This window comes from Eleutherodactylus coqui, chromosome 6 (assembly GCF_035609145.1).
Source record: "Eleutherodactylus coqui strain aEleCoq1 chromosome 6, aEleCoq1.hap1, whole genome shotgun sequence".
Lineage (NCBI taxonomy): Eukaryota > Metazoa > Chordata > Amphibia > Anura > Eleutherodactylidae > Eleutherodactylus > Eleutherodactylus coqui.
Window position 1 is genome coordinate 150,649,486 of NC_089842.1, and position 17,326 is coordinate 150,666,811.

Sequence of the window (17,326 nt, forward strand, 5' to 3'; positions counted from 1 at the left end):
ATGCTTTGCCATACACTAAGCCGGCTGATCTTACTGGGATTTGTAGTCCATGCGCGCGACCTCTAACAATAGCGTCAAAACAATAACCTGGAGACAGCAAACCCGTGAAAACCGACATAGAAACATTTATGCAACATATAACAAACGGAAAATACCGACGGGCAGAAGAGCACCGTGTGCGTGTGACGTCATAACGCTGCGCCGCAGTGTGCAGGTGACGTGCGCGCGTCCACGTAGGACGTGACAGGGACGAGCGGGGAGGTCTGTAGAGAGCAGAATGGCCCGGGCGGTCCCGGCCTGGTAGAGTAACAGCGGTGTGCTGGGCACAGCATGGAGAACGTGAAGCTGCAGTTCCCCTCCCTCCCGCAATGCAAGGAGGCCGCTGAGGTGAGAGAAGCCGCGGCGGGTCACGTGACCGCAGGGTTGTTACAGTGTTGCGGCACCTGTGTGTTATATAACAGTATTGTTACAATGTGCGGGAGATATCCCGTATCTGAGGCGAAAGGAAATTCCCTTCTAGGCTTCAGCTCTTCTTACTTGTGGTGTTGCTTATGTGCAGGAAAAGCCAACTGTTTCTATAAGGCGCATATATTATGTCTAACCGTACGGAAGAGTCAATATTCACTTCAGTGCAGATAAGCGTATAACGCACTGCTTTATATGGAACCCTATGGGTGGAGTATAATACTGTGTTGTATACAGGGTATACGCTGAGGTGTTATATGGAACACTATGGGCGGCGTATAATATAGTGTGCTATATGGTGTATACGCCAAGGCGTTATATAGAACACTACAGGTGTCTAATGACCCTGTATGGTGTACAGGGACGTCATATAGTTACTGCCCTATAGCAGACTGTGAACTGACACGGTAATGTCGGCCGCTGCACTCGTGTTTTATTCTGAATCTGCTTGGGGTCTCGGGCCGCCCCGCTGACTTCTTCCTATTGGTGCATAGGAGGAGACCTGTCAGCCTGGTTGATCCAGGCGGGGTAGACCCAGTATGCCCCGTAGTCCTCAGTACCTGAATCATCAGTTTGGCCGCCGGTCGGGTTGTATGTGTCAGCTTTGATAAACTTGATAAAGTTTTTTTTTGTTTTTTTTTTGATGGACAAGTATGGGACGCCAATGATTTTATTTTTTAATTTTTTTCCCACCACGCAAACAATTGGTTTATATGAAAAAAAAAAAATTCTTAATTGGTTGTCTGTATAGCCTTGTAGGCTATCATGAGGCTGTGCTGTGTCCATGGTATAACCAGACAGCCCCAAAATAGGGTCAGCCACAGTACAGTTTGGCCAATGGCTGACATATCGCACGGAGTATACCAATAGCGAGGTTTAAGGCCCATTTATACATAATGATTATCACCCAAGATTTGCCCAAATGAAAACACGATAATGGATATCGTCTAAACGTGAAGCCGTCCGGCACTACTTCGCTTTTTGTTTGTCGCTCAGTTTCAGCCTGCAGGAACATCACCGGCTCGCTCATTCTTGTTGCGTGTAAACGCACCCTGCGTAACACAGTATGTAAATTACTGACCGAGAAGTGAGCGGTTCTCAGCGATCTGCCTGTCTATACAGGCTGCACAACCGCGAATGATTGTGAACGAGCTAGCGGTGACGTCACTCGCTTGTTCAAACGAGAATTGGCCCATGTAAAAGGGCGATACTCAACTTGTAGCCTCCAGTGTGTGTTTTTAAGGGGGCTCACTAACAGGGCTGTGGAGGTGGTAAGCTAAACCTCCGACTTCTCAGTTTTCCCGGACTCCGACTCATATTTTTTTTAAAATGATAAAGTTATGATATTACAATGGTAAGACCTTTCCGATAAAACAATCAAGCTACATCCTAGTCATCCATGTTTTTACAAGATGGGGGCCTAGATGACTAGAGCATTCAATTAAAAGGGTGAAATTGGCATCAAGATCAACACCAAAATCTGCAACGCAAAATATGGTAATTTTTGAAACGACCCACCCCATAGTACACTACATGTGAACGCACCCGAAGTCCAGATTTACACGGAAGTGTTTGTGCACAAAAAATTGGCGCGCACAGTACGGAGGAAGTAGAACCTATTGACTTCAACGGGTTTGTTCACATGTGCAAAAAAGGATCGTAATCGCATGCTAGTGTAATCTGTATTTAAAACGTTACTATCGGGAGCACATAGAAAAAAAAAAAAAGCAAGAAGTGCAGAGCAGCGAAAAACGTGTGGTAAGTGGATGGAAATTTTGTGTGAAAAATCACAAGACTGCATAGCAAACGCATGGAAAACAGTCAGCATTTCACTGAGCAAAATTGCGCATGCCTGTGTAAATACAACCTCAGGCCGGCACAGGACTCGAGTCATGACAGCTGGGAGTGGAGGAACTTCAGATCTTGGCTGTTTAACCTCTTACATGCCACATTCAATAGCGAACATGGCATATAAGCAGTTAACGGGGAGGAGCTCTCTTGTCATACTTCAGTATCCTGTTATGGGTTGCCAATGTAGCTGGAAGCCTGATCAAGATCTATGGGTCTGCCATGTAAGTTAGCCTATTTGACTCTGCCTGTAGCCCATGACACATTACCCATGTAAACTGTTAGATACACTGCACTACATAGGTAGTGCAGTGTAGTATACCAGAGATCAAACAAGCACATCCTCAAGTCTCCTTGAGGGACCAAAAAATGTTTAAAACAAAAAACATTCTTTTCCCACAAAATCCCCTTTTATGGGGAAAAAAATACATAATAGATATCACGGTTTTTGGAATCACTTGGACTATAAAAATATTAGTTATCCTGCACGGTGAATGGCATGTAACAAAAAAAAAAGCTAGACTCGCCATTTTTTTTTTTTGATCATCTCCCTCCCAAAAAACGCAATGAAAGGTAATCAGAATAGTCGCGTGTATCCCAAGGTTGGTGTCATCTCAAGCTACAAATCGTTCCACAAAAAAGACCTCCCACATCCCCACTGACAGAAAAATAAAAATGCTGTTGTTGAGGTGAGATGATGAAAAACCTAGGGAAAGAAAGGGTTAAACCCCTCCCTGACATTTCCATGCTTCACCACTAGTCTGTTGTTATAATTTGCCCAGACATATAACATGCAGCCAATCATCAGAGCTTATCTGATTCGATACAAAGTCCTTCAGCTTTCTAATATATTTTAATTCATTGCGTTCAATATCTCTGCTTGCTGTAAGTGAATGGGGCCCTGCTTGTTTATCAGAACGAGACTGTATCCTATGGATGTAATGTAAATTTTAACTTGTCTCCAGGGCCGGACTGACAGTCTGCCGTACCAGTGGTTTTCACTTGTTTCCATCGTTTTTAGAGGACGTAATCAGCTGCACTCTTCTGTCCTCCAAAAAGATGGTAACTTACAGAAATCATGTCAAAAGGACACTAAAGTGATCTTCATCTGACTCATTAAATCCCATGGTTCTAATTAGGGATCCATCTGATGACCGCTATCAACTATTCAGATTGATCCTTAAGATGGAAAGCCACAATGTAGTGAAAATGATGTGTGAAAGAAGCCCAAGGTCTATGGTCAGCTTTATAAAGGTACCTTTACACAGGGCAACTATCAGCCCAATAGTCACTCTAAGGCTTCTTTCCCACGTTTTCACGACCTGCCAATATACGCTATGTTGGGAGAGAGAAAATTGCTGAACGGCGCAAAAATCAAACTTTGGTGGCCTGTTCAGATGGCATGGGTCTTGCCGCATACGTGCCAAGACTACCATGCCATCATCTTTTTTCCCTCCCTCCCCATCGCAAGCTCACCTCTCTCCTCCTCCCAGCTCGTTCTTTGCAATGGGAGGGGGCAGGACAGGGGTATGGGAATGGGGAGGGGGTTACTAAGCACCATCCCGCCTCTTCCCATTGATGGCTATGGAAAATGGGGCGAGTAGAGGGCTGTCCACAGCCAGCAATGGGAGGAGGTGGGACGGCGCATAGCTCCACCCTCGTTCCACCCCCTCCCATTGCAGAGCCAGCGGGGAGGAGAGGACGGGTGAGCCTGCACAGGTGGAGGAGAGCAGAGGGAGGGAGTTTAGCAGCCACGATGCTAAATTCCCTCCCACCTCCGGCCGCTGCCATTGGCTCCCATAGGAGCCCATGCAGCAGCTGACGTATTTAGGCCCAAAAGATAGTTCCAGGACTATCATTTTGGCGCAGTGTAAAAACGCCCAACTGGCTGGGCGTTTTTACATCTCAGAAATACGGCCATGTGAGCTGATGCATTGGAATGCAATGCGTCAGATCACAGCATGTATCAGCGGGCCGTGAAAACGTCCGGCTGATATACGCTCGTGGGAAAGAAGCCTTAGGCTACCTATACATGGGCAAGCACAATATCTGGCTGAGAAATGCGGCCCAATATCGCACTTGTGAACATGCAATTTACCCATGGATGCAAAGTGATTTTCAGGCAAAAGTGAATTGCATCTGTGAATTTTCGATACACTCCTGCGAGTTTCGCGAGTGATAGATTATTGGAAGCGCTTCCCATTGGTTTCAATGCAAGAGCCATGCGATGCATTAAAGGTCCTATTGAAATCAATGGGTGCTGTGTTCCAATGAATGCGAAGAGATAGAACATGCCACGACACGGTGCGGGAAAACCTCATTTGTGGGTATGACTCCAATCAAAATAATGGGGTTTATATTCGCCCACCTTGTAATGCTCAAATCCCATGCGAGTTTCTCAGGCGTGTAAAAGCGACCTAAAGAGCAGATTCCAACGATAGTCATTCAGTGTAAACATGGCCACGGCAGGGTGACGAGCAATAGGTCACTAGTTTCTTTTCAGCTTACCGAGCAAAAAAAAATAGTCGTCAATTTGATGACAAGTCGCCTGGTGCGAAGTTGGTAATTCATATTTGAAGGACTTGCGAGGTCCCCTTGTTGATGTAAGGCTGGGGAGACATGCGCACTCCATGTACCTGCCTGTCCCCCCTCCCAATATACTGAACCTGTAATCCTATTTTATACATATAGCAGATGATTCTGGTGCTCCTTTGACTCAGTAAAAGTAATGGCAAGTCAGGGTGAGCTACACCAAGATGACACCATCTCATCTGTTTTCTCTTCCATCAGGACTGGAGTTATCCAATGAGGAGGGAGATGCAGGTAAAGTTGCCATTTTCCTTCTTGTGTGCCCTGCACTACTTCAGAAGTTGTTTTTTTCTTTTTTCTTGTTTTGTTTTTTGTTCTATGGCAAACCACACATATGGTGCCAAACTCGACTACATCTATATTTTTCAGCAGCTCCTGCCACAACTCTGATTAGAGAAAAGAGGATGGCGATATTCCAGTTTAACCCCTGTAGTTTGTAATCTGTATTATTATTTATTCTAGGAAATTTTACCTGGCTTGTTTTTGGGTCCGTACTCTGCAGCAATGAAGAGCAAGGTGTGTATACCCCCAATGTGCAACTGGATTATTTGTAAACAGACGATGGTCGCTTATTGCTATAATTTTGGCTCCATTTGAAGCAACACTCCAGGCCTAAAGAAAGTAAAGATAGCTGCACCACTTCTCTGACTACCTGATGCACTGTGGTAGTTGCCTGGTAGTCTAAGATAATACATATGGCTTTGATTGGCCAGCACTGTTCACGTGGGCATCACTGGTCAGTCAAAGCAGGTGTAGTGTCTTAGGCCTCGTGCCCACGGCCGTGTCGGACTCCGTCAGCGGAATATCGCACCAGAGTGTGACATGGTGCCCCCCCCCCCCCCCCTCTCAAAGACACCATACTCGCCTCTCCGGATCCGCCACGCGAGTTCCATCTGGCAAGCCTGCACATGCGCAATACAGAGCATGACGTGCCGGCGGTGACGTGTAATCACGGAATATTTCCTCTGTGCTCACAGCGGAAGTATTGCGTGACAGACGGCTTCCATTGACTACAATGGAAGCCGGATGTGCGTTTTCCAGCGGAAATTATAGCATGCCGCGGTTTCTTTCATTTGATGGAATTCTGCAGGGTGAACATTGAGCTATTAGGTTCACTAGAACCTAATAGCTGCAGGATAACACCACTGTTTTCCACCGCCTGAAACACGGCAGAAATCCGTTCCATGGGCATTAGCCCTTAAGGTCCAGGAACAATTGTTCAAAAAGTCTTTCAGATGAGCGAAACTGAATAATACTTTAGTGTAAACGCAGCCAAGAATTGAACAACAGACGATAAATCGTTCGCTTTTCGTTCATCTTATGCAGGCATAAAAATCATGGTTGGCTCGATCACTAATTGTTTGGTTAAAATATGGGTCGTTCTCATTCACTTAGGCCGCCTGCAGACGAGCGGAAATCCCGCCGCGGGATTTCCGCCGCTGAAAGTTTGCATAGGAGTGCATTAAAATACGCACTCCTATGCAGACGGCCGCGGTTTGGCCGCGCGAAATCTCGCGCGGCAAACAAACCGCGGCATGTTCTAATTTTCTGCGGGGCACGCACTCACCCGGCCGCCGGCTCCGGTCTGCGCATGCGCCGGCTGCGCGGCAGCCGGCACATGAAAGAGCCGGGGCCGCCAGGCGCGGGTGAGTACGCGCTCGTCCCTGCAGGCGCTCGGGTCGGATCGCGCGGCGAGAATTCTCGCTGCCGGATCCGACCCGCTCGTCTGCAGGCGGCCTTATACAGTGAATCTTTGTCCCAGCCTGGAGGGCCGCTGTAAATAAATAGCACTGTTTCTGTATGAACACAATTGCCTTTTTAGGATCCTGTTTTACAAGTTGCTTATTTCTTATTTATTTCAGCTCTCCATACTCCAGAAATACGGCATAACGCACATAGTCTGTATAAGACAAAGCATTGAAGCTAATTTCATCAAACCAAACTTTCAACACCTATTTCGGTAAGTGATATAAAGTTCTAGGTTTAATTTGCTGTGGGTTTTCTATTTATTGGGGATCTGATCTGTGAAATAGTGTGTGCACCACTGACTATGTACTTGGTGATCTTGTTCCAAATCCATAAGGGTCCCTCTAACCACTGCTGTAACACTCTGGACTCTTTTAGGAAGGCTGTCTACTAGATTTTGGAACATGTAGCCACAGATTGAACTGGTGGTAATTGCTCAAAAAAGAACAAGGGGAAAAAATGATAGATGGGCACTTATGTGATTACAATAGAGATGCAGCCATGGAGTATCTAACAAGTGAACTCGGTAAAGGACAAAAGTAAACTCTTAGGCTGGGTTCACACAGGGTGAATTTGCGGCTGAAATTCCGTCCGGGATTTCACTGCGGCAAATCCACCTGCGGCCGCTAATCCTGGGATTGGCCAGCCATGTAGACGAGATTTGTCAAAAATCTCGTCCACACAGGATGGTAAATCTGTCGCCGCAAAGTCGTAAAAAGCTGGCGCTGCTGTGCGGGTTCCTCGGTCGCAGCATGTCAACTTTTTTTTTTTTTCCTGTTGCGGCTGTGCTCTCCTCTATGGGAATACCGATCGCAATGGAAAAGCATGCGTCCAAGCCGCTCCAAAACCTGCGGCTAAGTGCCTCGGGTTTTGGAGCACCGCTTTCCTGGCGGAAATCTCGCGTTTTTTCGCTGCAGCGAAACAGCAATATTTCTGGCGGTATTCTGCCCTGTGGGAGCCCAGCCTTAGAGAAATGGTGTACACTTCCAGAAAGAAATGCAACAAAAAGATCTTTATTTAATACAAACATGGAAACGAAAGATGGACAAAAACCTTTTAAAAAGCAGAAAAATCGCCTAAATCTCAAATAGTGGAATCTAGTAAAGCAGTACATATCCTCCAAACAATATTCTACATGGTATGGTAATAAAAATATATATCAAAGCTAGTATTGCAATACCCATAAAAGAGATTGCACTTCAGCCACTAAGGGAGTTTTATCACAGAGCTATGCAAATTCTAAACTTTAGGAAGGCAAAGTTCAATCGGCTCAGAGATGGCCTTAACCGTATTGACTGGGACAATGTCCTCAGAAAGAAGAGTACAGACCATAAATGGGAAATGTTTAAAAACATCTTAAATACTTTAAGCAGTTCGTACCTTGCAAGAATAAAAGGGTTAGGAAAAGGAGAACAAATGTGGCTCAATAAATATGTAAAGGGGGCAATATACAGAAAAAGAAAGCATTTAAACTCCTAAAAAAAGGAGGCAGCAATGAAGCACCAAAAACCTATAAGGAAAAAAATAACTTATGTAAAAAGCAGATAAAGGCAGCAAAGTTGGACTCCTTATGTGTAGTGACCTCTTTTTCTACTTGTGTAGAGCTTGTTGACCAACAGACACCTCTTCTACGCAATCAGAGATTTCACCCAGTTAACAGGTTTTGTGAGGGGCACATTGTGGGAATGTTAAAGTTGGATGGTCGTATTGCTCAATAGCCCGCCACCTGGGTCCTACTGACCAGACTGTAAGAAGGTGTCAGGACTAGTGGTTATGGGAGGGTACGTTCACAAGGCGACCAGACTCGGGACACCCTCAACAGACCACCAGTAGAGGATCATCTGATCGTCCAACAAGCATGAGTAGCTCCAACTGTTCCATTTGTCTGCCATCCAGAGACAGATGGCACCATCATTACAGGCTCATGTGTCTGGAGCCATTTCCAGGTGCTTGACTGAAGGACATTTAGTCTCGTAGCGCACATTACATGAACTGCCTTTGACACCCACCGTCGCCTCTCTTTTCAGTGATTTCATGAACAACGAAACTGGACTGCTAGAGAGTGACTAAGCTTTAGTTTGGACACTAACAATGGACATGTTTGTGTCTGGAACTAGAAGTGAGCACCTTGAGCTTACCTTTCCTGTACAGCGGCACACTGCTCCCTCTGCTGGTGTGATGATTTGAGGGGCCATCACATATAACAGTTGGTTACCCCTAGTAGTGGTACATAGGACAGCGACAGCTCATCAGTGGGTTCAGACCTCCTGTAGCCACTTGTCTCTCATTGCGGCTTCCAAGAGGCATTTTCCATCAGGATAATGCTTGGCCGCACACACAGGAATGTCCTCATAACATTGCAACAGGCAATAATGCCTCTGTGGCTTGTCTGGTCACCAGATTTATCACAAATAGAACATGTATGGGACCATCTTCGACGCCAACTTTGACAGTCTACGAGTTTGACCAATATGACGCAGGATACCATACAGAACCTGCATGATTTCTTTCCTGCCTGTATCACATCTTGTATCCAAGCTAGAGGTGGTACAACGGGGTACTAGAGCCTCCATGCCTACCCGTATCACATCTTGTATCCAAGCTAGAGGTGGTACAACGGGGTACTAGAGCCTCCTTTTCAAGTGGTCAGTTTTCCTCAATAAATTATCCTTTTTTTTTTGCTGATATTGTAATCCCTCACTTAGATCAATGTTACAATCGCACACAGTTTCATACCATTCCGACAACTCCTAGGGGAGGGTTTATTTTTGACAATGCGTATATTTGTATAAACATAATTTAATGTTTTATATACACACTTGGTTCATGTGTTCTTCATGACCATACTGATCATTCATTTTCTTGGTTCACAGATATTTAGTGCTGGATATTGCAGATAACACGATTGAAAACATTATACGGTTTTTCCCTATGGTAAGTTCTGTGAGTTCCAAGTAGACTGAAACTATAGAAGAATCGAACATTGGGCTCTAACCTGGTTGATCCATAATAAATGGCCATTGTGGACGTTTTTGCATTGTCTTTCATTCAGTGTGTAGAAGGCATCAGAATCCAAAATAGACCATTGGCGGTGCTGCTCTTAAGCAGTATGTAGTGTAGACTGTAGGATTTTTTTAATCATGTAGTTTTTATTGAACTTTTCGCCTTACTAAAAAAGAACAAAAAACACTTATACCCTTCTCTTCCTTCCCCCGTCCCAAGAAGTAACACCAGGTATGCATATTTCAGAAACCTAATGTTAGTATATCATCACAGAAAATACTGTGCAGTTTAATATATCGACTTTCCCTTCAGCAGGTCATCCGTATTTAGTCTGTACACAAGCTACAACAAAAAACAGTTGAAATAATAACATACAGAGCACAAAATTGCAGAAGCCAATATATGATCTAATAGCTTGGGACTCCTATTGCATTAAAAATGCTAAGAGCCCATCCCTAGTAAAATTGGGCCAGATGACACCAGAGTGATCAAGCCAGATGGATCAAGGATCTTCAGCATTCTTCCTTATCCCTCCCCCATATCAAATATTACACTTTTTTTGTTTTCCCTGGAAACAAGCCAATCATTTTGATCCATAAATTCTGGTTGTGTAGAAGTAGATTTCTGGATCTCTTTGAGCAATACCTCTCCTGGCCGTATAGAATATCCCGGCTACTGCTAGCTTTACAGGTTCTGAGGAAGGTATATTCTCCACATGTCCCAAAATACATATGTGTTGCAAAAATAGACTGAATATAGTTTACTGAATCAATCACCCCTTTCCAAAAGTATACAAATTTTGGACGTGGCCACATGATGGGCGATAAATCTGCCCAAGAAAAATGGATACGTCCGCAGTACAATCTTCAATGCTAATTCATCTGGGTGATACAATGCACAGTCACGTAGAGGACCGGATTCTCGGCTTTTATACTCGAGTGAGGTGTAAAAAAAAAAAAAAATGCAATACTCACCTCTCAGCAAGCGTCGCTCTTCCCGGCATGCAGTATATAAGAGAGCAGCACCAGGCGATGTTATATTGTAAAAATCACGTGATAAATCCAGCACAATCAATGTGTCTTCAGTAGAAAGAATCTTTATTCCCAAAACGACCAGATTACAGCAACGTTTCGACTCGCGAAGGTAGAGTCTTTCTCAAGCGGTGCGGCAAGCTGCTTCAGTCTTCTCCCTGGCTTGTTCAATTCCCCCACCGTCAGTGCTGTGTGAGGAAGCGCTGTGATTGGTTTATCGAGCGCCAGCCAATCACAGCCATTCAGTGATGTCACCGAATGGCTTTGATTGGTTTGAGCATCGGCTGTGATTGGCCGGCGCTCAATCCAATCACAGCGCTGACGGCGGGGGAATTGAACGAGCCAGGAAGATGACAGCGGGGAGAAGACTGAAGCAGCTTGCCGCACCGCCAGGCGACGGCATTGCGCCGGGGACACAGACGCCAGCTGAGAGGTGAGTATTGCTTTTTTTTTTCTCTTTACATAGTATATACTGGAGTATAGCTTGGCTTATACTTGAGTCAGTAAGTTTTACCAGTTTTTTTGTGGTAAAAGTTATTGACTCGGCTTATACTCGGGTCGGCTAATACTTGAGTATATACGGTATGTAATAAATCTGCATGTGTCTAGCAAGACTCTGAGCCCGGTATTATATAGGAAGGCCGGAGTTCTGTATTTTCTATTCAACAGATGGATATGTGACAGTTTATGTGCCTCTCTGAGAGAATCTAGCTATAATATTCCATCATTGTATGTTCTTAAGCAGGCCTAAATATCCACACTTCTTATTTATTTTTTTTCCTTTAAAGGTCAATGGTGCCCTAGCTTGACATTTTAGTAACAGATTGTGATAGGCCAGCTGAGTCATCTACCTCTTCTATCTATAAAGGGATTGTGCATTATAGAGAGATTGCCACCTGACTCACCAGCAAAATCTTTGTTAATCATTTGTTGTAATTCTCAATATTTATTGAACTTGTGGGGTAGCTCAAACTTTGCCTGTCAATGTAAGTTCTGTTTAAAGGGATTGTCCTGTAATACATACTGTTTTTAGTTCAATCCAGCCCATAAATATTTGTTAAATTAAAAAAAAAATGTATATCCCCAGATATTTCAGGACTAATTTTATAATATTGCCACCTGCTGTTTCTGTTGTGTCCATGTCAGCAGTTGTTTCATCTGCTTCTGTCTCTGCTCCATGGGGTATGTGGAGGAATTCCTGGTGAAGAGAGTAGCTGCTTCTAAAGTTGTAGCGACTTCTTTCATGTTATGAGATGTTGACCAGGTGATAGATAATAGGAGATAGTCTTATGGCCATTTTACACGGGCCGAGAGTCGGGTATGAGCGCTGACGTCACCGCCAAGGTAGTTGGCACTTGTTCAGAGTGTTTTACGCTAACAGACTTCACAGCTGGATCGCAGGCTTCTTGCTCAGTGCTTCACCTTCTATGTGAAGCGCGGAGCGTTTACACAGAACTACAAGCCCCCGATCCAGCAATAGTTTTTAAACTGACTGAAAAACCAGCTTGAAGACCGTGACCGAGAAGTGAGTGATAATTGTCCTGTTGTAAATGGCCCATTACTGCAGAGAAGCAAGAATCCCCTGCTTACCACACCAGGGATCCCTCCACATACCCAGTGCAGCATAGACTGAGCATATGTCCATCCTGGAACAAGTACTGAGGTGGACACAGAATAGAAACAGCAGGTGGCACTATTCTGACATTAGTCCTAGAATTTCTGGGAATATATGCATTTTTAAATACAAAAATGTTTATAATTATGCGCTGGATTTAACAATATTTTCATGGGACAACCACTTTAACTGGAATGTGATACTCTCCTAAAAATGCAATATGGATTTCTAAATTCCTCATTGTGCAGGGTCTCCTCTGTCTTTATCCACTTTGTTCTTTTTATCATTCTTCTCTTTCTGTTTTTGTAGACAAAGGAATTCATAGATGGATGTTTACAGTCTGGAGGTAAGTTTTGCTCAAGTCATCTTCAGCAAGAAATAACCATTTATTTCTTCCTGTTACAAAGATGAGTAGAAACTGCTGGAAAATGTACCAAAGATCTTACCCTGCTTTGGCTAAATAATGCGCCTTCTAGTGTTGTGTGCAGGCTGATATGGCAGGGGATGACTCGGCACTTGTATGGGTTCTCTCTGCTCTGCATGGTCTCGGCAATCGTTTATATATGGTGGAATACTGCAGGGTACTAGAGTAGAGTATGGTGCTTTTTTTCCCCCAGTTAAAGGGGTTGTCTCGCGAAAGCAAGTGGGGTTAAGCACTTCTGTATGGCCATATTAATGCACTTTGTAATATACATCGTGCATTAAATATGAGCCATACAGAAGTTATTCACTTACCTGCTCCGTTGCTGGCGTCCCCGTTGCCATGGCTCCGTCTAACTTCGGTGTCTTCTTGCTTTTTTAGACGCGCTTGCGCAGATCTATCTTCTCCATTCGGCTCGTCTCGGCATCACCGGCATTTTGGCTCCGCACCCTTGTACGCGTCATCGCGAAGCTCCGCCCCCGTCACATGTGCCGATTCCAGCCAATCAGAGGCTTTCGCGAGACAACCCCTTTAATGTATAATTCTTCTTATTTTATACAGGTAAAGTCCTCATTCACGGAAATGCAGGAATCTCTAGAAGTGCTGCCTTGGTTATTGCATACATCATGGAAACTTTTGGAGTAAAATACAGGTAGTGAACAAAAACCTAAATTCAAGGTGTCTCCTGATCTCTTCTCTACCCTCCATCACACGTCACATTTAGGTGAATGCTACATGCCGCTACTTGATGTTTCAATTTTTTTTCCATTCCAGTGGTCTATGTTCCCTTCACATAGCCATAAAGCTAAATAATAAAATGCTGTCTGTGCCCACCACTAGGGGGCGTGCCTTCTCCTTAATGATATATTGGAAAATTCAATGGAAGTTGTATAAATTTGTATATGGGGAGCTTCCCCTTGTGCCAGCTAAGACTATTTAACTCTGGCTGTGTAAATGGAAGCAGGGTTCTGGCCACTCCTGAGACTATAAAGATCTATAGTAATCAACACAGGAATGGAAGCCTGAAATCAGAATTGGTATAGTTGCTGGAGCACTCGGGCATCCTGTAGGCTGGTTGGGGGTTAATATTCGCCGTGATTGTCCATGCAAAACCATTAACTACTAAACCAACTGTTTTACAGCAAGCAATGCCTGCTAACAAGCTGCTATAAAGGGCAATATAGCAACTATCCTGTGGTCTTAGCAATTTTAAGAAATTGCTAGTGATCCAATTTTCTAATATACTGTACTTTTTACTCCAAACTGGATTTTTATCTTAATTGGATAATGAGGAAATTCACTGAATCCCCACTGTACAAGGGTTGAGATCATCTAGCATCACATCGACAATTAGGAATACAATGCAATACGATGTACTGTCTGACTTGACATCTTTATTCCAAGGGATGCCTTCACATACGTTCAAGAAAGAAGGTTCTGCATTAATCCCAATGCTGGATTTGTACATCAACTTCAGGTATTGATTTATATTTACTTCCTTGAATATTTTCTGTTGGGTGCTGTAGATCTGGGCCACACATCCGCTTGCATTCATCTGCAAGTCACAGTAATATCTTGGCACGACCAAGCTGGCAAAAAAAAAACCAAAAAAAACTTTTTTTAGTTGCCCTAAAATACTGATTTGTCTTACGTGACCATTGTGATCATGCAGGTTACCACAACTTGTAAACAGTGGGCCTTACAAGTTTCCATGTAGTTATCATAATGTAGTGACTGAAGGCAGGTTGTGGCCCTCTTCATGGGTTCATCAGTTGTCCTATCATCACTTTGTCTTGTAATTGCTAGCTCTGTATCCTGTCTGTCTGCAGGAATATGAAGCCATCTATCTAGCAAAATTAACCATCAAAATGATGTCTCCTCTGCAGTTGGGGAGGACTTTATCCTTACAATCTGGTGCTGCAGGTAAGCTGTTGGCAGGTTTGTTTACAGTGCTGGATATTGTATACTCACAAGTAACCACTGACTATAGGATATGCTGCTCCAGAAGAGCTGACCACTCATGTCCCCCCAGTCCTTGAAATAAAGTCGTGACAGTGCTAGGTTTGTCTTAGGCCTCATTCAAATGGGAGTATGGTACCGTTATTTAAAGCGGTTTCTGGGAATTCAGGCTTTTTTTTTCTATTTATGCCCTATCCTCAGGTTACCTATTTCCTGCTCTGTCACTGACATTGGTGCTGGGATCCCGAGAGCAGACCCCCCCCCGCCAATCCTCTATCGACTACTTATCCTGAGGGTTGGGCATTTTTCCTTTTAACGGTCTTACCTCCCTTGGCCTATAAAAAGACTCTCAGAGGCTCCTTGTGTGTCTTGACCTCTACACACCTCTATAACGGACTCCAAGAGACTTCGCTCCGTTAACAGAGTTTGAGAGAAGATGCATTATTGTAATGCGAGAAGCTGGATGGTTGTATTGATGAATTGTCTGCCACCTGGGCCGTTCTGACCAGACTGTTAGGTGTTGGGACCAGTGGATGTGTGAGGGTATGTTCACAAGGTGACCGGGCTCAGGACGCCCTCGACAGACCACCAGTAGAGAGGATCATCTGATCATCCTACATACACGAGCAGCTTTAACTGCTTCATTGTCTGCCATCCAGAAACTGCTGGCACTATCATAACAGGACCCTGAGTCTACAAATACCATTTCCGGGTGCTTGGCTGAAGCACATTTGGTTTCACGATGCCAATTATATGTACTGCCTGTGACACACATCTACCATGCCATCCATTTAGGTACTAATCTCAGCTGTGTTTGTGTCTGGATACCTAGAGATGAGAACCTCAATCCTGTCTTTGCTGTGGAGCCGCACACTGCCGCCCCTGCTGGTGTGTTTGTATGGAGGGCCATCGCATATGACAGTCAGTCACCCCTAGTAATGGTACGAGGGACAATGACAGCTCAGCGATATGTTCAGGACATCCTGCAGCCACATGTGTTCCTCTCATGGCGGCTTCCAAGAGACATTTTCTAGCAGGATAATGCTCGGCCGCACACACAAGGGGGTCACAGGAAGCCTCCATAACATTGTCACACATCCATGGCTGCCCGGTCACCAGATCAATAGAACATATATGGAACCATCTGGGACGTCAACCTTGACGGGCTAGTAAGCTCCACCTTAGTGGTGACTGCAAAGCAAGGGATTTGGAATGCTCTATGAAATGACTTATAATTGTCACTTTTATGACAGCTGACTCCACCCTCTTTTTTTTTTTTTCCTTGTCCCTTATGTTCAGGAAGTCTAAAGCGGACGCTTGAAGAGGAAGAGGAGCATGGGAATATGCAGGTGTCTGCGACCCACGAGGGCTGATTCCCAACCACAGGAGCCCAGTATCACGGATCATGTCACCTTAATGTCCAGGTGCTGCTATTGTACTTTCACAGTCAATAACGGGACTTTCCATGGATGAGTGGATTCACGGATTGTTTTACTGCTTTTTACACGGCCATTTTACTGAAGAATTTTTTTCTCTTTTTGATGTGCAAAGAGGTATTACTGCAATAACGCACTTTTTCATACTTGAAGAATTTTTTTTGTATAATATAGAGTAATTTCATGCAATGCAACCGATGAACGGGCGATGTGTTTCTACCTAAAGTTATTTGTTTAATTTATAAGAAAAGCTTTAGTAATGAAAAATGTTTGCTAAACTTTTGTTTTGTAAATACATTTTATAGGTTTAGGAGTTCTGGAAATTTTTAACAAACAGTTATATACTTGGGGGGGGGGGAAAACCCGCCCCTGGTCATTGGGGCAGATTGTACACCTTCTAAAGTATCAGAGTCCTTTTATATGCAATTTATATTGTGGCGTTGGCCTGAAAACAAAAACGGAGCTTATTCCTACATAAGATTGTTTCGATGTTTTTCAAATAAACAGATGTAAGTTTAATATGGAAGTGGATTTTTTTTGCATAGCTGGTAATTATAAGAGTGTTAGAGAATGGCTGATCAAGTATGGATCTTTGGGGTAGGGGCAAAACTGATAGGACGGCTGAATTTGGAAGAATTTAATTGCACAAGAAAAAGTTAGGTGTAATATCTGTTTGGAAAAGCAAATCCATCAGTTTTACTCCTGCAGTTATTTTCATTCAAAATAGATACGTTTTGGTTTTTACAGTGTGTATATACTTTGGGAACCATTTTTTATTACTGTGGTACATCATTTAAATGAGACGTCTTTGTAAATTGTCTATTTAAAAAGAAAAAAAAAACTACCATTTTGTATATACAGCTCCCATTCATCCCCTATGTGTAATTTTCTTTACGCTGTCTCTTCTCTTACTCTGAGGGCTCTTTTTACCGTGCTGTATAACCACGAGCAAAGATTGTGACTATACAGCTGTAAAGATCGCGTGAACAGGTCCTATCTTTGCACGCACCACAGAGCTAGGTGCGGGCATAGCACTTGCATGTCTTATCTTTGAGACATGCAAGTGCTTTGCTCGGCTACAAATCCTGCATCTGAATACTTCTATAGGAAACAATTGTTTCCTATACAAGCGTGTTCTGTGTACTCCTAACTGGCGCGCCCATGTTAAAGAGCCCTTAAAAGGAATGTGCCACCAGAAGATAACCTATTTCAT

General features: G+C 43.9%; 1 protein-coding gene across 1 annotated transcript; it reads left to right on the forward strand.

Moving 5' to 3' along the window:
• The first annotated feature begins 222 nt into the window (after window positions 1-222).
• STYX (serine/threonine/tyrosine interacting protein) lies at window positions 223-16,632 on the forward strand. Its single transcript, XM_066607981.1, has 10 exons — window positions 223-387; window positions 5,104-5,136; window positions 5,365-5,418; window positions 6,765-6,862; window positions 9,522-9,582; window positions 12,607-12,643; window positions 13,280-13,370; window positions 14,123-14,195; window positions 14,548-14,641; window positions 15,977-16,632. The coding sequence occupies exons 1-10, from the start codon at window positions 331-333 to the stop codon at window positions 16,048-16,050; spliced, it is 672 nt and encodes a 223-aa protein (XP_066464078.1). The 5' UTR covers window positions 223-330; the 3' UTR covers window positions 16,051-16,632.
• Window positions 16,633-17,326: the final 694 nt, after the last annotated feature.